Source organism: Protopterus annectens, chromosome 2.part1, assembly GCF_019279795.1.
Source record: "Protopterus annectens isolate FY-2018-M chromosome 2.part1, PAN1.0, whole genome shotgun sequence".
In the NCBI taxonomy this organism is placed as follows: domain Eukaryota; kingdom Metazoa; phylum Chordata; order Ceratodontiformes; family Protopteridae; genus Protopterus; species Protopterus annectens.
This window is the reverse complement of record NC_056729.1, coordinates 1,097,304,558-1,097,328,032: the sequence shown is the minus strand read 5'-3', so window position 1 is coordinate 1,097,328,032 and position 23,475 is coordinate 1,097,304,558. Positions and strand designations below refer to the sequence as shown.

The 23,475-nt window shown below is 39.4% G+C and overlaps 1 protein-coding gene across 2 annotated transcripts in view; it reads right to left on the bottom strand.

Annotated features, from left to right (window-relative positions):
• Positions 1-23,475, bottom strand: part of ENPP5 (ectonucleotide pyrophosphatase/phosphodiesterase family member 5) — a 299,411-nt gene that overhangs the window by 162,408 nt on the left and 113,528 nt on the right. The window contains exon 2 of one of the 2 annotated variants that reach the window (XM_044062643.1): positions 11,992-12,849. In XM_044062643.1, the coding sequence (XP_043918578.1) occupies positions 11,992-12,814 (823 nt within the window). In that variant the 5' untranslated portion in view covers positions 12,815-12,849. The remainder of the gene's footprint in view (positions 1-11,991; positions 12,850-23,475) is intronic. The other variant, XM_044062644.1, reaches the window with a different exon arrangement.

Below are 23,475 nucleotides of genomic sequence, written 5' to 3'. Positions count from 1 at the left end.
AAAAGTTGAAAACACCAAGTTAAATAAATACAGGTGCAATATGAGGCCCTGTAGAACTCCTGAATAAATCAGTAATGTATCCTAAACATCTCCTTTAATGGCAAATTATTGAGATCGAGCAGCAAACCATGACATTATTCATTCTATTATACAAGGGTTGTATTCTACACATATATATACACACATACATACTCATAAGGCAGGCCGTCAAATACTCTGGCTAAGTCTTAAAACATGAAACTAAGTTAGACCCAAGTCTATGGGAAATGTAATATGTTCATAAAGCTCAATCAAATTTGTAAGTGTCGATCTGACACTATGTTGGTAAAGATCCAATACTTCCATTTTAGATATTGGATTTTTGTATTTAATCATACATCTTTCATAACATTACCCCAAGTTGGACTTCAAACTAATTGATCTGTAGTTGCTAATCCATGAGAAATTCCCTCTTTTATGAACAGTTGTTTCCATATTATACAAACAATACCAGTTTGGATTAACTTATTAAACAGGATATGCAACAAAAGTTCAGATTTAAGATTATACAATAATACTGCTGATAATACATCTGCACAAATAGATTTTTTGTTTTTCTTTCTGCAATGACTTGGCAACGATTTCAATACAAATAAATGGAACTTGTGCACCATTAGGTAAAATATTACTCCAAATTGTATTTGTAGAACATGATTTTGTTTGATATTTGTGAAATATTCATTGAATTCATTAGTAAATATGCTCCAGGATAATTTAGAATCTCATCTTCAAATATAGATGACATAACAGGGTCGCAAGGGGTTTTTTTTTTTTTTTTTTAAATAGGAGTTATTGTAATTGTAATATGCTTTGTTATAAAAGTGTACACTGTCCATTTTTTTCACATTGTATTTTATTGCATTTAATTTTTATTTAGAATTCCTTAACTGTATGTTTAATATGTGGTACTAAGATATTGTTTACACAGACATAAGGATCTTTTCTTTTTATTATAACATTTTATCAACTTCTTATTCTATCACTTAGGGAGTTTTTGATTGTGAATAACTTTTTTTCCGCAGTTGATAGCACACCATCGATTAGTAACAGGCTAACAATCATAGATGATAATGATGTTTTCCCACTCTACACTTGCAAGGTCATTTTTATTTTAGTTATTTTTTTTTCGTAAATATATCTTTTGTTTGCATTACTTACATAATTATTTCAGAGGAAATAGAATTATGATTTGTACTGCCTAGTGGTGTTTCTACAGTTATATTATTTATAGTGTTCTCAGTATTTGATAGGTCAAGATACAGCAAGTTGTCACCACAAGTGTTTTCTTCAATTACCTTACTAAAGTCATGGTAAGATATTATATAAATTCTTGAGCATCTGATGAAGCAACACTAACACTGTCCCAGCTGACTGATGGGAAATTAAAGTCTCCAAGTAGAAAAGCATTATGATGTTCCAAAACACTCGTCCAACTATAATAAAATGTCATGATGTGCTACAGCATCTATACTTGGACTACAATAACAAACTATTATTCACATGATGTTTTCATTTTCAAAAATATCAATAATTAAGTTTCCATGGCTGTGTTGGATGACACCAAGGAAAACTGTATAGTTTTTTTGAATAAAAGAGCATACAAGTATTATCCAGATACCTTCAGACCAATTTCTAAGGCACTTGTATATAATGCAACAAGGAAATGAGATTTCACAGAATTCCAAACCTTATCTATGGCAACAACTTTGTACCTCTCATAATAATGTATTTCATTTATTTTATTTCTTTTACATTTTTGACTGGGTATGTCTGACTGAGCTGCGTAGCCTTTTTCAGTGGAGGCCCGGGTAGAAAAGCTCCACATAAAATACAATTAACATGTTGCAGCACACAAAATTCATAAAACTGTTAAAATACTCACACAGCAGATATTAGTAATATAGTGTACATGAATAAGACAAATTCAATGTAGGGTTTCATATCATGGTACAGTACATAGCTACAGTAACATTTTGTCAGCTGATGTAGTATTCGGTATTTCCTAAGGGTGTTAGCAGATTGTGCTTATGGAGGGTGAGTGCAGTGGCAAGTCCAGTGACTTTTAAAGTACTCTTTGGTGGCTGATTTTAATAATTTAGGATGTATGAGGGACCTGATTTCTAGTGGAAGTTTATTCCAAGCAATAGTTATACACATTGCACCCCGATTTGGTTTTGGATTTATAGACTTGTAGCAGGTCTTGGTTAGAGCTCCAGAGAGGTCTAGTGGGAGAACAATATAAGAAGACAGAAGATAATGTTGGACAGTAGGAAGGTTGGTATAGGATAGAGTGAATGATCTGGAGCGGAGGGATGAGAAGCTGGTGGGGTAGTTCAAACCAGTTTAGGCATTTTAAAGAGACAGTGATGGGATTTGTATGTTTGCTGAGTAGTGAATCTAGCTACCTTGTTGCAGGTAACTTCAAGTTTGGCCAGGAGTGAAGAGTTCAGATTTGTGAGAATTTGGGAGCTGTATAAAAGACTGGGTATAAGGTAGGCATAAGAGAAATAAACTTTGGCCTCAGGTGTGAGGAACTTCTTGTTTCTGTACAGGAGCCCTAATTTCGATGAGTCTTCCTAATACAGTTAACATGTAGGTCGAATTTCAGTTGATCGTCGATGGTGACACAGGCATTTAGTAACTTCAATGAGAGTATTAAGAGATCGTATGGAAAAAGTGGATTTAATATGGTTAGCATGTTTGGGAGAAAAAGTAACAGTTTTGGTTTTTAAGGGTTGAGAATGAGCTGGTTATTATATGGCCAGTTTTCAACTGAGTTAAAGGATGTCTGAGTAGTTGAAGAGAGTTCAGAGGGACAGTTGGCAACAGTGATGACTGTAGAGTCATCAGTGTATTGGACTAGGGAAGACAGAGGCAAGAGGTATAGAGTAGTTCAGTAAAGACATTAAAACATAATGGCCCAAGTATAGAGCCTTGAGGAACGCCCATTTTTACTGGAGGTGTGTGTGGGGGGGGGGGCAGTGCAGAGTGCCATCTCACTGACTGCAGCCTATCAGTGAGGTAGCTAGAGAACCATGCAACAGTATCAGAGGAGAAGTTAAGGTTAGGCAGTTTTTCAAAGAGAAGAGCGTGAGATACACTGTCAAAAGTTCTTGACAGGTCTAGGAAAAGGCAAGAGATAAGATTACGGTCATCTCTTGCTAGAGAAAGTGTGTTCAGGAAGGATATTAGGGCTGTAGTTGTACTACGTTTAGGTTGGAATCCATGCTGGGTTGGTGTGAGCAGATTTTCCTGCATTAAGTACTGTATGACTTGTCTATGTATACATTTTTCCAGTATCTTAGAGAGGGGGAGAAGATGGCAATTAGTCTAAAATTGGTTATATTCGAGGAGTTACCTCCTTTGTGGATAGGTAGGGTGTAGAATTGTTTTCAGATGGAAGGAACTTTAGCCTCAGAGATGGAGTGATTAATCAGAACAGATACAGGTAGAGCAAGAGAGTCAGCTGCTAGCTGAAGAAATGATGATGGGATGTTGTCAGCTGATACCGAGCAAGGTTTTAATTTGGAGAGTAGAGTTTTGAAACAGCTAATAAGCACAGGTTTGTGGGATAAGGTATAGGAAGAGTTTGCAGTTGGAGCAGGTTCTGGACATTTAGAGGAGTTAGTAGTGCAGGAGTTAGATTTTGGGTAAAGTAGCTTCAATGTGGATTCAATATAGTAGTTATTAAAGATGGTGGCGGTTTCTTCTGGTGTTCTGTCTGGGTATGGATTGGGAGAGGAAGGATTACTGGGATGTAGCATTTGGTTTACAGCATTCCAGAATTTTTTTGGGATTGGATTTTAGAGCAGTTGGAGGGTTGAAATTAGAAGTCTCATTTGTCTTTGTTAATGTGGTTTTTTGCCAGATTTCTTGAGTTCTTTATATCTCTGCAGGTCTGCTGGGAGTTTGGTTTTGTGTCCATTTTTTCCATCACTTGTCTCTAGTTTTCATAAGGAATAGAGTGTTTTTGATAGCCACGGAGATATGACTTTATACGGACTTTGCAGAGAGGAGCTAGTGAGCTTCGGATTCTAAGGAAGGTGGAGTTGAAAGTCTGGACTTTTTCATCTAGAGGGAGTTGGGTGAGGAATTGCCAGTTTACTCTTGAGAGGAGGGATTTAAAAGTTTCAGGGTGGAGGTTAAATAGCTTGCGGCAGGTAATATATCTGTGGTTTATAAATGTGGGGAGTGAATCTCAAGCACTTTTATGGGGAGTGATCATGGAGGATGTTTGGCAGAGTTTCTGGGTTATGGTATTTGGAGGGATTTGAGACTAGTGCCCAGTCTATAATGGTGCTACGTATTTGTGAATTATTAGTATAGGCTGGATGGGAGATTAGTTGTGTAAAGCCATATAAATTAATGTGATGTGGAGAATTAGGATAACAGAGAGTTGACCAGTTTATATTAACTTCCCCAAGGAGTATGAATTCATTGGGAATGTGTTGGGAAGAGTACGAGAGAATGTTTTCCAGTAGAGGAATGTTATTCCTTGGTGGAATGTAGATGGCTACTACTGTGACAGTAGTGTTGTCATTGTGTTTAAAGTTGGGTGTGAGTAATTCTGTAGGTAGAAAGGTTGGAGTTGGTTTCATAGGGTTAGAGAGCATAAGCTGGCTCAAGTAGAGAATGGCAACACCACCCCCTTTTTTATTTATCTAGATTGCCAAAAGTATATTATTTCCTGGAGGGAGAATGTCTTTGTCTAGGTGTTGCGGTTTTAGCCAAGTTTCTGTTAGGGAAATGATATAGAAAGTATGCTTTGATATTCAGGCATGGAATTGGCTGACTTTGTTGAGAACACCGAGTATTCATTGAGTAAAAAGAAATATGTTTGTATGAAAGGATGTGCCACCTAGGTTGAGAGGCTAGTGATAATAGTGGCAGGATTGGGAATAGGTCCAGGATTAGGGTGTACATCACCTGAGAGAAGCAGGGTTTCAGAGACGTGGTAGAGTTTGTATTTAAGTAGGCAAGGTGCTTTGTCTTGCTTAGTGGGTGGGAGGGGGGAATCTTAATTTTTGGAAGTGGCATGTTGAAAGAGAAAATTGAAGCAGAGATGGCTACTGACTGCTGGGGAGTAGAGAAGCTGTTGGTAAGGGGATATGTTGGGTCTCTGTGATATGGAGGTTGATATATAGTAAAAGATGTAAGAGAGAGAAGAGATCATGGAGGTAGGAGAATTGAAAGGATTAAGATATTCATGATTGTGAGGAGGTAAGATTACGTGGAGTGATAATTGGGAGAGGGAATTAGAAGGGAAACTTATTGGATGGTCAAGTAAGTTAAGAGGAATAATGGTACTTTGTCCAGGAGGGGGAGTAGGAGATTTGTGAGTAGTAAGGGGGAGTTGTAGGAAGACAAATAGTGAGGGAAGGTGAAAGCTGCAATGAGTGTTACGGAAGACTGGAAGGGGTGTGGCTTATGGGGTGGGAGGATCAGACAGTTAGGAATAAAGGAAATTACTTGGGGGGGAGTGGGAATGAGGGTGGGTACGGGAGCAAAGTGAGCCCAAGCGTAGCGAGGGCTACACCTGAAAGGTGGATATCTCAGGGAACAATCAGAAAGTTTCGAACTGGGGACAAAGTTTTCCAGATCAATTAAGGTATTTCAGTTTAGCATACAACAGAATAGAATGTGAAAGGTCTTTTATTGTACAATAGGACAAGGAGCAAGGTTTAATAGTGTTTGCAAAGCCTAGGGGCTTTAAATAGTACAGTAGAATAAGGGACCAAAGTAGGTAAGATGATGAGAGAAGTGCCAAAGGGGTGGTTGGCATTCAGGGTAACGTGCTCACCTCGGAGAGTGGCTACTGAGCAGTACAAGTAATCTTAGGCAGGCAGGTAGATTTCTAGAAAATAATTTCCATAAAAAGTAAAAGTTTTTATCTGCGTACTTTGCAGTCTTTTTAATAGGAAAGTCCTTGAATGGAGCCCAGTCAAGGCTAGGGAGCACAGTATCTGTGCTGTACAAGGGTTTGAGTCTTGCAGAAATGGTTGGGGAGAGAGCTGGTGAGCAAGCTACCACTGGAACACACTTTGTGAGGAGTGTGTGTGTGGGAATGAGATTCATTCAAATTGCTACCAAATGTTAGCAAAGTAAATTAAACAGACATCATGGACCCTTTTCAGTCACTGACTTGGACCTATAGAGCAAGGGCAAATGTGATGTATATGGACAACGCAGCACAAGTAGTCAACCAACATGTTTTCAGGAAGCAGAAGGAAACCCATGCAGACATGTGGAACACATGCAATATTTTCCCCCAGCACTGACCATGGTGAGTGTAATTTAAGTAGAGCTACTGCTACTGTTTATCAACAATCAATATCAAGCATTTTTGCATTATTACAAATCGTAATTAAGCGGCATTCATTACAAAATGTGGCAAAGACTGAAACTTCATACACTATACACATCAGAAATATACAAACTCCACAAAGAAAATGCATCCACTAAATTAAGTCTGTAGAAAGTGAAAATCAGAATAAAATTAACAAACAATGAAACATAATACAAATCATAGCCAAGAAATCCGAAAGTAGCATTACAATACAACAGTCTACAACAACTAGAAAGGCCGCAGAAATACCTCACAAAGAGGATTACTGGCCTCAATCAGATGCCCTATGCAGACCGTCTCAAAAAACTCTAGCTTTACTCCGTCGCATATTCAGAGGCAATCTCTGCCTAACATACAAAGCTATGTCAGACTCAGAGCTGTTGGACATGCGTCACTTAAAGAAATCCCAGACCCTCCGAGCTACACGCTCTAGGGACCTAAACCTCGTCACCACAATAAACAGAACATGCTGGAGGGATAGATTCCAGTCCCAGAGACTTCCCATACGCTGGAACAAACTACCCATCTATATCAAACAAAGCTCCTCATTAGCACTCTTCAAGAAAAATCTTGATGACTGGATGGGAGATAGGAACTTCGCCCCAGGGATCACTTCTGTGGCTCTGCTTGACAGGGGCACAGGAAAATAATTTTCTTGGGTGGTGAAAGCCAGGGTACCTTTTTGGCTAGGCTTATATAGGCCCTAGGGCCAACAGCCTAGTACCTACCTATGAACCTAAACGTAAATTAAATCAGAGTATCAAACCTATAACACAAATAACTACTCCATGTCAAATTACTAAATGCTGCCTTAAAATTAAGAAATACTAAAAAAAAAAAAAAAAAAATAAACTTACTTCAGAAAAAGAGTGGAGAAGCACCCACAAGCCAGTTCATTCAATAAAACACATAAATAGCCTACATACAGCCATATTAAATAGGCAAACTAGCAATTACTGTATCCTACTGAAAATGATGAATAATCTAGATTAAAATAAAGAAAATGATCACTGGAATATGTGGGGGACTGCTTATGTGATAAATGAAATCTTGTACTGCAGGATCTGGAAACATATGCTGTGAACAGCCATCACAAAACTTGCCTTCTAAGCCTCCAGTACATTATATTTTTTTTCTGATGAATAAAATATATGTACATGCTTACTGTAAGGACTGAAAAGTATAGGATACTTGCCCTAGGGGGAAAAGGCTGCATATTATCTGCATAAATGATAATAATGCGCTTTTCTTGTTGTGTTGGCCAACAATTTCTTAGGGAGCCAGTATAAAGGAACATCTACAAGGACTGAAAGGATAGGCTACTTTGCAGAAAGTGTACAGTCTTTTCCCCCAGGGGCAAAGTCCACTAGAAGGCAGCATTTCCCAGAATACAAGTCACCACTCAAATGTCGCTGGACAAAACGGCCATTTTTATTTCCTCAAAGTTTCTCAACATGTGGGACAGGACCTGGCTCTTGCTTGTCCTTGACTTTCCAAATCACAGGCATTTATTTATTTAGTTAACATTTGTTTACTGGGAAAGTCAGACTTGGAATGAGTCAATTTTCAGTTGAGGCCCGGGGAGAAATGCACCAGACGCATGTCTTTGTAACGTCGGAAAAAACTGGAGCACCCAGAGGAAACCCACATGAACACAGGGTGGACATGCAGACTCTGCACAGAAGGCACCCCAGCCAAGAATCAAACCAGAGAACCTCTTGCTAGGAGGCAACAGCATTAACTGCTGCACCACTGTGCCATCCAAAGGCATGATGATAGAGTGGATGGCAATCACTTTCTGGTGAAGGGACTCAATGAATATATGGAGGTTAAAAAATTCTGTCCTTGTATCTGCAGCATCTGGCATTAGAGGGAAAACTATGCAACTGTCCAGGGCTCTGACCCTCTAGAGGGCTTCCCAGTGACTAGGAAGTACACTTATCAGTGGAAAAAAATTATAGTTCTTAATGAAGGCACAGTTGCTTAACCCCCCCCCCAAGCTCATAAACTTCTAGGCAGCTCCCTCAAATCCTAGGACTGCTGCCTAGCTCAAGGAAATATCCATACGGTCATCTGTAGGTTATTCCCAGGGCTTTCTCTGTGTTCACAGGACTAGTTGTAACAGTGTGTTCAGAAGGTCTATGCTCTCCTTAGGTGTTATTAAAGAGGTGAACCACAGCTGCTCCCTTCCATGTATGGTGGAGCCGACAGCAGAAACTCACTTTCATCCTCTTTGTCCCATCCCTTCCCATACTCATGCCACTAATTAACAATTAATTATCTGGGAAACACATGAGGTTAATTCTGTCACAGGGATGAGCGCAAACATCCACTTTTGAAAATTGGAAATGTTTTGTAGCAAAGGAAACCTTATCCCAAACACGTATCCAAGGATTGAGAAGAACAGCCAAGGAAGCTATCTGGATTCCTCTCTCCATTGTAGATAAGGACAGATGTGGCTTGGTATACAAACACATGCTGATAGAAAGGAGGAAACAAAATTGATAACATGGAAATTTTGTCAATGATGAATTATCAGTCCATTACTTATTGTACATCTGCAATTACTACACTGCTGAGTGCACCAAAATTATGAACCTAGTTCTGTACTGCTTCATGGTTGATATAAAACTAGTTATATGCTGCATGCACATTGTATTCTGAACTCACTCTTTTCCCAAGTGTGCATACTAAACTGTCATGAATGAGATTAGTATACATCTCTGTTTTTTTCTTTACTATGTTGAAAAACTGACGTTCATGCACAAGATTATATAAGCACTTTTGTTTTATACATGCTGCCAGTGAACACAATATACACAAACATTTTGATGCAATTGCATGCACATGTGGCAATATTTTTTGACAGATTTTGACAGAAAGGCTGATGTAATTAAAGTGAAGTATGCACATCATGAGGTAAACTGATGAATTATTCCGTGGTTTTCAACACACTGATAAAAAACAGAATTTCCCCCACTGACCACTGCAGTAATCTTAGCTGATCAGTATCTGCAATATGAAATTTGACATTTCTCAACCTGCTGATTATGAAAAATCTGTTCAAAGTGTCCTGCTTACACAACAGCAAACGGTACTGACCAAAATAAGATAATACTGAGAGTAGGACCTACAGCAGCATCAAGTTAAACAACTTTAAAATAGAGCACAAAGGACAGTACTATATGGAGTTTGAGCAAACGAAGGACTAATTACCAACTGCTTTACTCAGCAACCAGTATGTGATAAACTGGTTTGAATGTTTATGCAAAAAATGGTACTGTAGAAGGTCTGCAAGGAAAGCTTTACAGATGACAAAGGAAAAAATGCAGAAAACTGGTTTCACACCAGAAGGAAAATTATGAAGACAGATTTGGCAACATTGAACAAATGCTCTGTCAGATGATTGTTTCAGCTCAATGGAAAAATGTAAATTATAAAAAGACCCCCCATTAATATTCCAAAACGTGCACGCTGATTGATTTACAACGTGCATGCTGACCAAAGACTTCTACTAATGGAAAAAGGTCTGGTCGGTCTTTTTCCATTATTACAAGTCTTTTTTTTGGACAGCAACTGAGAACGGAAGAGCTCCGTTGTTATCTTAAATGAGTTTAACATAGAGAGACATCTTAAATAAAAAAAAAAAAAAAAGCAACGGAAAAAGGAAAATCTCCGTTGCTTTTTTTTTTTTAAAGCTATCTCACTATGGTAATCTCTTTTAACATAGCGAGACAAGTTTTTAAAAGCAACGGAGATTTTCCTTTCTCCGTTGCTTCCACACACACAGTTCTGATGTACTGCGTAACCATACGCATGCACAGTACATCAGAACTGCCGCAGAATACTGGAGAGCTGCGGAAGGGCAGCAAGGAGGCATTATACAAAGCCATTACTTAAGAAAAAAGTTTTTTTTTTTTTTAAATAATGTCAATATATAACAGCAATAACCCACTTCTAGGTGTGGGTAATGCTGGATTTACCCATGGTTGTCTTTGTTTGGCCACTCGGGCTTGGCCCTCGTGACCAAACCACACCAACCGTGGGTAAATCCCAGCATTACCACACCAAACATGGATTTTGCTTAAAAAAACATTTGGGAGTACAACCACACCACAAACCCCCAACAATGTAAAAAAGTCAAAAAACAAAAATAATAATTAATAAAGTAGTAAGTAAACTAAACTGGGTAGGATGGTGCTGGCTGGCCCAAAGGTCCAAGATCAGATGATGCTCCGGACAAACTGGGGAGTTGGGACAGGCTCCTCAATTGTCAGCTGGACTGCAAGCCTAGTAACTACCTACTAACCTTACAGAAGGCAAGAACAAAACACACTTACTGTCAGACCTGGGTCTTCCTTCAAAAAGTCCTTTAAGGTTTGTGTCTCTTCTTCTAACAAAATAGGGCCGTTCCTTAACGATCTGTTTGAACTCATCTTGTTGTTTTAGAATAGGCCAATGTCTCAAAATTGAGTGTTCCACCTGTAACTACCTATGCAAAATGGATCCACAGTGTTAGATTGAGTAAAAGTCTTAAAAATAAATGAGAAAAAGAAAACGGAGACAGACTGAACGTCTTAGGAGAGATACAACAAATTATTTGTTTCACAGAAAGAATTTTAACAAGTTGAAGAATATGGCTAGAAAAGGTAGCAGTGGCACAACAAGAACGCATGAGAAAGACATTAAATAACTTTTACTCATAGGGGTTGTAGGCTATTGGATGAGTAGATAACACACACAAATAAAAATGGGAAGACTTAACAGGCAAAGCACTCCTTACCTGCCATGAAAATCTGTGTCCTACTTTGCAGAACCCTGTAACATTTGACAAAGTTCTGTCCAGACACTGATAGTGTGTGCACAGTTGCATATGCCTTTTACCACTAGAGGAACATCACCTGGCTTAAACACTGGTCTCAAAAAAGGCATCTTGTTGTTAAGCCATGCTGCTTGTATACATTGAGCTGACAGAAAGGCATATCTATAAAACTTACAGATGGTTCAGAATGCAGCTGTAAGGCATAGAGTGCAGCTGTAAGGCACAGAGACTAGAACACCTGAATTCTAAGAAATCTAACTTGTTCTCTGTGCTCCTTTTTCACTTCCTACTAGATGGTGGACACATTTTAGGCTGGGATATTCACTTATGCCCTGTATTATCTGGAACACTGTTTTGTAAAAAGATGTGCAGACCTGTAACCACACCTGCCTGCAACCACACCTGCCTGCAGTGTCCTGCTATAGTGGGACTGACTAAACATTTAAGGACTTCTGTTGAAACTGCCAGCATCATATACTCTCTTTCTGTTGTTCTAACTTCAGGGAATCCCCTATCACAATAACCATACTGCAACAGACCAGCAAAGAGGATACATTTACTTCTAAAACTTTTTTACTTTATCATGCCTTTTGAGTATATTGTTAACAGAAGTCTACAGCAAGATTTGAGCACCGTTAATATTTCACACTTCTTATTGTTATAATATTAAATGTATTGCGTGCTGACTGGCCATACATTTTACATGCTTACATTTGTACTGAGCAATGGTTTTAGAAAAGGTCTGCTAAAACACAAATATGCTTTCTTATGCACTTAATGTTACCTTCTTTTGGTAAAATGGCTACCACTGGAGTGTGGTCAACTAAAGTGTACATCTCACGGTCTATGTACTGATCCAGTTCAATAATTCTGTCCTGCAACACTTCTGCCATGCCATGGTCACTTGTGATAATTACATTCAGTTTGTCCCACAGCCCTTCAGTCTTCAGCTGGACAATCAGATAGCCTAGTTTACTGTCAATATCTGCTATGACTTTTTTCATTTTTGGATCATCAGGACCAACCATGTGACCAGTTTCGTCTGGCTCTTCCCAATACAAAAGGCCTATATTGATTGCTTGTTCTGACTTAAACCATTTGATTAGCTGGTTGATCCTATACTCAAAAGAAACAGATCCATTGTAAGTCATATAATGTGATGGGAACATTCCATGTATTTTCACATCTGTACCAGGCCACATAGCTGCTCCACTTTTATATCCTTGCATCTGATTACTAACCCAAATTGGGTAAGCTTCTTCCCACCAAAATGAGTCATAAATTTCCAAATTGTTCATGGAGAAAGTTTTGTTGAGAACAGAATCATACATTTCATTGGCAACTATGCCATGATTCTCAGCATACAGTCCAGTCGACAGAGTATAATGGTTTGGAAAAGTCTTTGTAATGAATATATTTGTGACCTGCTTCACATGAACACCATTCTGTATGATGTAGCTGAAGTTTGGGGTCTTGGCCTTATAAATGTAATCCCAGCGAAAGCCATCAAAAGAGACCAATAATAGCTTGGGCTGTTCTTGTGTAAATAGTGCAGGAAAGACTAGTACACAAAGGATAGGAAGTATATGACAGATGTAAGATGGCATATTTCACGATTTTTTAGAAGCAACTTTCAGAACTGCTGAAAAAAAGTGAGAAATTACATCAGTAAGATAAATACAGCATACTAATGCCTTAAATATATAATAAAAATTTATACAAACTTTTACAGCATTTAATCACCTTCCTTTTCCCACCTTATCAGTAATGTATTATGTGTGAACACAGAGAAACAAAATGTTTTAATTTATTTTAATGAAGTCAAATATATATTTGACATTTGCATTATTTGTCAAATTTGAAGCATTAAGAATCATCTTAAATGATGCCATAGTTTTCAGTGATTAATCTTATACACTACTCCCCCTTACTGTGTTGGCCAAATCCGGTTTTATGATGGTGCTTTTATTACCAGACATTTGTGTGCACTGGATGAGTCATGGTGTATAAAATGCACAGCTAAAATATCTGTCATGTAATTACCAGCAACAAAATGCATCACAAATGTAACAGTACTTCATCACCTTAGGTCAACACACTTAAATAACTAGCTATTTCTCAACAATAAAGCATGATTTTTCTTCACAAGCCTGAGAAACTAAATGTTCACAGCTGAAGACTAATGCTTGGGGTTTTGAAGCAGGACAGTTCCCAGTTTGAGAAGACAGGAAAATAACTTTCTTACTGTGCCCAGATCGTGCTACAGTTATGACACCTGAAAAAAAAAAATAAATGCACCTTACAGTGGACTGTAATGAGTTAAAGTGCTGAAGATTATTTGCATGCATGGACTATGAGGATGGACCAACTTTATTTTCTCATCCTTTCCTGTCTTGGACAAATCAAAATCCATTCTTAGTTTAAAGGACTAAGCACTTCCCAAACATCTAATACAAGTTTCAAAAAACGGGAGGGGGCAGTAAACAGCTCAAAAAATAATGTTTCTCTGGTCAAACATGACAGAGAATGCAGTGGCCACCTTTGTTGCAATTTGGAAATAAGTTCATCTTTCTAACATCTATGATAAACACCAAGATGTTGTGTTAATGTGTGGGCCTGAAATAAAGCAAATGTGAGCGATTTTCTGTTTACAGTGTGTGTTCATAAAAGTTGAAACTGACATTTAACACTACAGGATTTCTTCATACATGACCTTAAAAGATAAAAAGACAAAGTTAGGGAAAGAGAAGAATGTACAAGAGTATGTCACAGGCACATACAAAAGAAAAAAGGATACTAACACTCATGAGATCGAGTGAAATGAGATGAAATTAAAAGAATGGGAGATACAGAAGGATGTAGAAACCTGCATAGGTAAAATGGGAAACTTCCAAGCAGCAATACTGCATTAGATACATTAAATAACTGGTGTATTTAACTTTGTGTTATCTCAAGATACTGAGTGACCTCCAAATGGTGAGCCACAAGGGCCTTTTAAGCCTAGCCATGCATCCCAAATCTCTAACAAGTTCCGATACCCTGGGCCTGGGAGAAGATCCATTTACAGGTCACCAAGATATAGGTGCCAAACCAGGGATGAATTTCTGGTTTCCTATCCAGTTGTCCAAGTTGCACTTGAACTGGGTTAAGGAGGAACTCTGATTCATATGGATGGGGAGCCTGTTCCCTAGACGTGGTAGCATCTGGGATACATACCTATCTCTCCAGCAAGTCCTATTCATATCACAGGCAAGGTTACTATTGGTTTTGTTACTATTCTATTTTGGTCCATTGTAGACTTACTGGGTGCTTTAAGTACAGATGCAAATAGGAATCCCTCCTATCTTTTCGGATATATCCAGGGGAGTGTCAGCAGTCAATTTCCATCCCTGTCACCTTGCTACCTGTAGTACCACCACAAGGTTCTACTTGGGGTCCTTTGTTGGTCTATAAATATATGTTTCCACTGACAGAGCTCATTAGGATGAAAATCCTTCACTATCACTGCTATACATCAGGTACACAGCTTTACCTCTTTCTACTCTGGAAAAAAGACTGCTTCAGTGAAGAATATATTCAAAACTCGAGAAACAGTAACTGTATGAGCCTCAATGCTTCCAAGACAGTGGTCATGGTAATTCATACCACCTTAAGGAATTCTGACGGTCTAATCCTTAAACCAGCAATTTTTAACGGTGAGAAATCTCAATGTTGCCTTAGACTGAATGACATTAACAGACCAGATGTCAGCTGTTATCAGGTCACGATGTTTCCACTGAAGGAGTACAGCCTGTGTTAAACACCTCTTCCCTCATTATCTCCTTTCTGTGGTTGTGGCATTCTCTGGTTTCTTTTCTGCTACATTACTAGAACTCCCTATACTCAAGGCTTAAGAACTTACAGCCTGACCTACTACAGCTAGTAGAGAACTCCCCAGCCCAGTTGCATACAGGGACTCATCTGCAGTCACATCACTCCAGTTTTACAGAAGACAATTGCCACACCCAGTGACTACAGTGTCTTGCATAGAGAGAGACACAAAGTCATAAAATATCAGTATCTGCAGGCAGAAATGAGAGCAATGTAAGATACCCAGACAGTTTCAAGAGTTGTAGGAGCAACGGGTCTTATATACATACGATTGTAAATTATTTTTTATAAGTTACCAATACATGTAACTCCATACGAACTGCAGAAGGAGTCATTGCTGGGCACATTTTACTAGCTGACATCACAGATAGAAACAATATTAATTTCATGAACTTTAATCATACTTTGACGTATGAATGGGGTTCATTCCCGTCATGGTATTAGAAAACCAAAAGACCTCATACTTTGACGTATGAATGGGGTCCATTCCCATCATGGTATTAGAAAACCAAAAGAAGACAAAAAAAAATAGAAGTTGGAGTGCCTGATAAGTAAAGGATTTGATGCAGAAGGTCTAACACAGGTTACATTACAGCATGATGGAAAGAGCCCCCAAAGTAAGGAGAAACGAGAAGATCAGGAGACATCTGAATATGAAATATGGGCATGGAAAAGAAAAAGAGATTTAATATGGTGTAATATCTATGCAAAGGAGAAAGCAAAACTAAATCAGTGCAAAAAGAGCAGCACCAAAGATATTTGAAGAGAAATACAAGCAAAGGAATCCGGACATGGAAAACTTTACATTACAAAAAAATAAGAAGACAAAATAGAAAAAAAGATTAGTAATGGAGAAGTTAAACAAATAGAAACTGAGGTTATGGAGTACCACAAACTGGGAGGATTCAGTGTAGAAAATCTAATTCAGAAAGCACCAGAACAGGGTACAGCAATGGACCTCAACATTAAGGGGAAACCAGTGGAATGGGGGAAGCAATTAGTCAGGTGCCATATGAAGATATTTTGGAGCCTTCCAGAGGAAAGCAGGACATTCACTTGAAGCTGGACAGCAGGGGAAGAACAGGAAACTGTGGCAACTTTGATGCAGTCAATAAGGAATGATAGACAAGTGAGTTCCCATATGACAGAGCAACGGATGGCACAGGATTAAACTGAACAGAATGTGCCACAGGAAGATGCAACAGAACTTTCTATAGAATGCCTGCAGGAAATGGAAAACAAAAAAATGTGCCCTCAGTTTAGAAGAAAATGAGCTAAGAGAAGAGTTGCTTAACTTAATATGGATAGATAGACATTAAGATCAGTGAAAGAAATGGGACTTCAGTAGGTCAATAAAACCCCAAAAGTCAGAAGCTTGATAAAACAAATGAACACAGTAATTAGGACCATCCACAGAGATCCATGCGATATAACAGAAGTAAACAGGATATATTACTGTGCAGCTAAATTAACGACTGATAAAGTTGTACCACAAGAACACAAGGTAGTGAGGGAGAGAAAGGGGTGAACTTGAATACCATCATGGAGAGGGAACAGATCAACAAAAATACTCTGTTCTAATACTGTGCATTGCTTTTATCAGATCAGGATCTATCATGCACTACCGCAAATAAACTAAAACTATGAGCACAGGCAGAAAAACTTAGAAGATATGCAGATAAATATAAAGCAAACATACAAAATATGCAATTTACTGATGACTCAAAAAAAGTTTTATAGAGAATTGGGAAACAAGGTAAAAGGAATTGAAAGATCACGAAAAAAAAAAAATAAGAAACAGATACATGTTGGTGAAGTATCTATGAAGATCCTGTGGAACACAAAGATGCTAAATGGATAGAAAAAATAAACGAAGAAGAAGTCTAAAGGTACAGAATATGAAATGGATGAAGCAACAGCCAGATAGGTTGAAACAAATTAAGAAAAGCCTCTAAATGGAAAACCCCAGGCCTAGTTGCAGCACCTAACTTCTGGTTAAAAGTATAACATTTTTGCACGAAGATTTAGACACGAGTAAGAACTATTTATATGCCCACCCCAAACAGACTGTGGCTAACAGGAAAATAATACTCCTACTTAAGAGTGAACCTGCAAGCTACTCTAAAAAATTATAGACCAATAACTTGCCTTCCGACAACATATAAATTATACACTGGAACTGATTCCAACAGAGTTTATAGTCATTTAGAAGAAAACTCATAGGTAGGTACTAGGCTACTGGCCCTAGGGCCTATATAAGCCAAGCCAAAAAGGCACCCTGGCTTTTGTCACCCAAGAAAATTATTTTCCTGTGCCCCTGTCAAGCAGAGCCACAGAAGTGATCCCTGGGGTGAATTTCCCATCTCCTATCCAATCATCAAGATTTTTCTTGAAGAGTGCTAATGAGGAGCTTTGTTTGATATAGATAGGTAGTTTGTTCCAGAGTATGGGAAGTCTCTGGGATAGGAATCTACCCCTCCAGCATGTTCTGTTTATTGTGGTGACAAAGTTTAGGTCCCTAGAGCGTGTAGCTCGGAGGGTCTGGGATTTCTTTAAGTGACGCATGTCCAACAGCTCCGAGTCTGACATAGCTTTGTATGTTAGGCAGAGATTGCCTCTGAATAGGTGATATGCGACAGAGTAAAGCTAGAGTTTTTTGAGACTGTCTGCATAGGGCATCTGATTGAGGCCAGTAATCCTCTTTGTGAGGTATTTCTGCGGTCTTTCCAGTTGTTGTAGAGGTCTTGTGAGGTGCATACCATGCATACCAAAAGGGGTGCTGTATTCCATAAATGGGTCTAATGAGCGACAAGTAGAGGGGAACAATGACCTCTTTTCCTGGATGAGAAATCTTTTGTGATGAGGTGTGCCATATAGAAGGATTTCCTGACTACTGTGGTGATGCGATTATCAAAGGAATGACTACTACTTTCGGTGTTAAGTAGACTACCGCCTATGTGGTAGTGCATGGGTACAGATGTTTTACCAAAAAGGGATGATAATGCACTTTTTGACATTGAGCTTGAGGCCATGGCTTTGACACCAGGCATCTGTCTCAGTGAGGCCCTTTTGTAGGATGTCCACATAGTTAGGAGTTTCAATTATGGCTCCTAGTTTGCAGTCATATGCAAACTTCATTAGCCAAAGACCTTCTGTGTTAGCCTGTACCTCAGAGAAATAGACACCAAACAGGAGAGGACCCGGGACTGAAACCTGTGGTACTCCACTCGTCAGTGGTCTGAAGTCGAATTTGGAGTTTGCTACTTTCACAGTATGGGTTCTGGCAGTGAGCCAGTTGGCAACCCATCTTGTGACATAGGGATTTATATCTAGTTTAGTGAGTTTATCTATAATTCCAAAGTGTGGGACGGTGTACAAAAGCCTTGGTGAGATCTAGATAGGCTGTGTGAACCACCTTAACCTCATCTACAGCTTTGGTGACCGCTTCAAAGACGTCCATCAGGTCTAGGAGACATGATCTGCCTTTTACAAACTCCAAAGTTGGAGAGTACCAGTGTCATTGTTTATAAAAGTTACATGATGCTATGTTCCATAGCCTTGCAGACCAGGCTCGTCAGGCTAATTGAGCGGTAGTTCCCAGGGTCCGTGGTGGCCCCCCCTTTGTGGAGTGGGATAACAGTCACTGTGCACCATTCAGTGGGCACAAAGCCCGAGGTAAGGCTATGACTGAACATGGAAGTTAGGTGGGGTGCCAGTTCGTTCTGTAGTTCGTGTAGAGTGCAGCCTGGGATGTTTTCAGGTCCCATGGATGCTGTGATCTTGGCTTTGGAGAGTGTTTTTTTTTTTTTTTTTACCTGTGCAGCTCTGAATACAGGAACTTTGCATTCTTCCGGTATAGAGATGGGCCCTTTAGGGGGTGAGAGGGGGGTAAAGTTATCACTGAACTTATCTGCCATTATGTTTGCAATGGGTTACCTTTGAATGACTGAATTGCAGTTATGCAAACGGTCATTTCCGTGAGCCTTAATGCTGAAATATGGACAACATCGAAGGATCAAATGTCGAAAATGTCTGGAAAGCCATTTCCGACATTTGATCCATGTGTTTGAATTGGAAAAAAGCATTTGCTTATTTGTCATTCAAACATATGGTGAATCAGCATTGTGGTTCTTTACAGCCGTACTTGGTCGACATTTTGCACGTCGCACATACGACTTTCAAACTAAAGGTAAACCGTTGGCAATATCAGTTGGTTTTGCATATTTACTGCCATTGTGCTGTAACTCAGAGCAGATCTGAGTGTTGCCATTGAGATTCTTGACATAGCTATAGAATGCTTTCTGGTTGTCCTTAGAATCAGTGGCGATTTTGTTTTCGTAACTAACTTCGGAGGATTTCATGAGGGATCTCAGCTTCTTACTGAGGCTGACCAGGGAGGTCCTCCAATGGGATTTTACTCTTTTTTGTAGCAGTTATTTTCTTCTATTGTAGAGTTTGTTTATGGCAGGGGACCACCAGATTGGCTTCCTTTTTTGGAGGATAGCATCTTGGTTCTGTTAGGGATTGCACGATCCATGCACTTGTGTAAGTGCTTATAAAGTGCATGTGTGTAGGATTCAGCAGTTGTACCTCTATTGTCCGTCTGCATGGGTGTTGTGAAGTTTGCCACTTCTGTCTTAAGAAGCGTGAAGTTGGCTTTGGAGAAATGTTTTTACAGTGGTTTCCCTAATGGGGGGTGGGGGCAGGATGTGGATGTCTAGGGTGATTAGCTTGTGGTCAGATCGGACCAATGAGGAACTGACCTCTGGTGTGGAACACCGGTTGCCCATGTAGGCAATGACCAGGTCTAGGATATTGCTGCCCCTGGTGGGGTGTGGATAAGTTGATCAAAGGCATTGGAATTTATGAATTCCAGAAAACACTGAGCAAAAAAAGAGTTCGTACATGAGTAGTTTTCCCAGTTAATAGTGGGGTAGTTGAAATCGCCCATTATTAGGGTGTAAAACTGTACCCTAATATTTTCCAGTGTATCAAGAAAGGAGGAGTAGGAATCCTGGGACATGGTGGGGGATCCGTAGCAAGCTACAATTTGGATTGCGGTCTTGCCCAGAATTAGTTGCACTTTGATAATCTTGGATGCATTACGCTGAGCAACTAGCCTGGAGGTGTGGATATCCTTAATGAATATGGACATGCCTCCGCCTTTGGTGTTTCAGTCCAGGTTAGGTGGCCAAAAGGCGTGGTATGAATTATAGCCTGGTAATGCTGGGGGGTACTCTCTTGAGCCTTGAACCAGGTCTCTTGTTACTGCACAGATGCCGATGTTCTCCATTTTAAGGAGTGCCTCAAGTGAGTGCATTTTGAGGTTTAGACTTCTAGCATTGAGTAGCATTACCCTCAGATTTTGCTTGCTTGTACCTGTTACAGTGGTGAATTTGTCATTTGAACCATGCCTAAAAAAGGCACTATAGGGGTGGCAAAAGCCTTAGCCAGTACCCGGAATCCTAAGAGTGACAGGTGCAGGCCATCTCTGGCAAAGTGTTGTGGTCTGTCGATCATGTCATTCCAGGCAGACAGATACTGGATCCCCTTAGAATGACACCAGAAGCTTAGCCAATTGTTGAAGTCAATTATTTTGTCCTTTTAATGTGGTATCATTCTGGGTGATGGCAGGATGCTACTCAGGGCTAGGGTCATACCTGCCTGGGTTTAAAGATCAGACAGCTCCTCCAGGTTTCTTTTCATGTAGTCCAGGGAGGCACATCTCAGGTCATTCACACCAACATGGACAATGACAGAGTCATATTTGTACTTGTGGAGTGACCTGTGGAGTGACCTGAGTGCGTGTGTTATGTGGCGGATCCTGGCACTCGACAGGCAGCGGAGGGTAACTTTCTCCTTGCTTAGCCTGGTGACCAACATCAGTGTGTCTGACTATAGAGTCACCTATGACTAGAGTGTTGGGTACGTTGTTATGCCTTGTGGGCTGTGGTTGAGCGGCATACTGAGTTTGTCGGCTATGTGTCATTTGGGTTGTGTTGGGGGGTGGAGGTTGCTTGCGTTTCTGCTTTGGAGGTCCCTATTGCTTGGGCAAATTATTATTACGAGCCTCCATGAAAGTAGGTGCGCGTTTTGGTGGTGTAGGTTTTGAGGGACTATGTGATGAGTGTGGTGTGGTGCAAGTGTTTACCTTCTCCTCTTGACTGTCTAGTCCAGTCTGTGGTGGAGAGAGCTTTGCTTCCAGTTTGTCTATATAAGTGCATCTCTCACAGGTAGTAGTGTTGGGTGGTAGGAGGAGAGGCTTGTCTGTGTACACAAGGCAACTGCTGCATTTCCCCAAGATGACCAGATTCATTAGGTAGACGGGAGAAAGCACAGGAAGCTGACCCTTAGTAAATAAACACTTATTCAGGCACTAAGTACTAAAACTGTTTTCCTCTAGACAAGTGAGGAAAGTGGAGTGCTGTAGTAATTTGTAGCTTATTTAGTGCTTACAGTTCTGAACAAGTACTGAGCTCAAAAAAACAGATTTGATTGCTAAAACTAAATAACTGGCTAGTTCTAAGGGGAAATTTGAAGAGCAGACTTTATGGCACTGGGAATAGTTTAACCCTAGCTAAGTGGCGATGCATAGTGTGTTTTTTTTTTTTTTTTTTTAAGATAAGCTACAAGGCTTCCCTCCAACACAGAAAGGCTTGGGGGTCAGAAACGTACAGACAAGGATATAGCAAATCTGTATCTGGACTAGACTACATACAAGAAAGGCAGGAAACTAGCTTAGAATTTTTTTTGTAAAGTGGAAAGGGAGAAAGGAAGAGCAGAAGATAATTCAAGGTTAAGAAACTAAGTGTGTTGGCCTTCTCAAATGTTCTCCCTGTATTAGGTAGAATGAGGTAATGAGAACAGACTGGTAGTTACAAAACATGTGATCAAAGAGACCACACAGAGAAGCCTATGCCAGTTTCCCAACTGCCCCCAGAGCGCTGCCTGGTTACTTAACTTCCTCAGAGTGGCATAGTAGTCAAATGGAGGCTTAGCCCACTAACTGCTCATAGCCTTACTCCTCTGTACTAACTGACCTTGAAGCAGTTTTTATTATGGCAACTTTCTGCCGTCTTTCATTTAAGGTTATACGTAGTAAGCATTTCCAGTGCATCTTTGAATGCCTTGTGGTGCAGCCTGTGCATTATGTTCATCACAGACATAAGGAAGTTCAGAAATCTTGCTAAGGTAAGGATTGCATAACATACTTGAGGTGGAGCTACAAACCATATGCAAGCACAGCAACAGCTTACAGTTTGCTGATAATACCGTGTTTGTTCTAGACTTGGAACTTAAGTGTGGGGCATGCAAACAATGTTCTTATGTAATTAATGACAGCTCCCTACATATCCCCTCTAGGAGGTTTAAATTAAGGGCTGAACATTATTACAATTGTGGGGCAAAGGGTGTTGTTTACTTAGGTCTGTGTACCCAATGTCTCAGTTTTTATATAGGTAAAACTGAGAGAACCCTTAGAAGAAGAATATATGAACACCTTTATAACATTTCTAAGAGGAAATATACCAATGCCTTTTTTAAACACCTTGGCTCATGCCCCAACATGCAGATTAAATTCATGGTTTTGGAACAGGTTTTGCAGGACAATAGAGGAGGTGACTGGAAGGCCCGTCTTGAGTATAAAGAATTGTTGTGGCAGCTTAAACTGAACGCAACAAGACCACCTGGTCTTAATAAAAGTATTAGTATTACAAGTGTATTGAAATTAAGAAGGGCTAAGTTATGATTTTAGGTTTTTTTAGAGCCTAAATGTTGCGAAGAGGTGGTTGCACTTTTTACAGATTTTTTTAGAGATTTTTTTTTAGACATTTTATAAAGTTTATGTCTTTTATGATGTTCTTAACATGAGTTTTGCACAAGTGCATTTCATTGGGTATATCAACAATTTGATGTATAATTTATTTATTATTTACTTACTTATTTTTAACCTGTAACTAGTGCTTTAAAAGCTCATTGCATATCTAATTTAATAATACTCTGGTCACATGATTTTACTGGTGAAGTATTTAAACCTGCAATTTGAAAAATGGATTATCTTGAAAAAGCCTGGTACTTATCCAGGTGAAAGCACTTGATGGTATTTTATTTTTATTTTTTTACTCTAATAAAGTTCTACATTAATTATCATTGATCGGCTCGTTTTTCTCCAAGCCTGTGGACTTGCTGTGTTTATCTGGTCTGGATCTTTACTAGTTTTTGTTAGTTGCAAGTATACAAAACTTCTGGAAGAACCTCACGTTTATCAAGAACGAACACAGGAATGGTTAAGGAGAGGCAAATTCAAACCAAGAGATGAAAGGTTAATATTGGTGGCACAAGATAGTGGGCTACGTACATGTTGGTTTACAAAGTTCATTGAACATGTGGGAGAAACAGA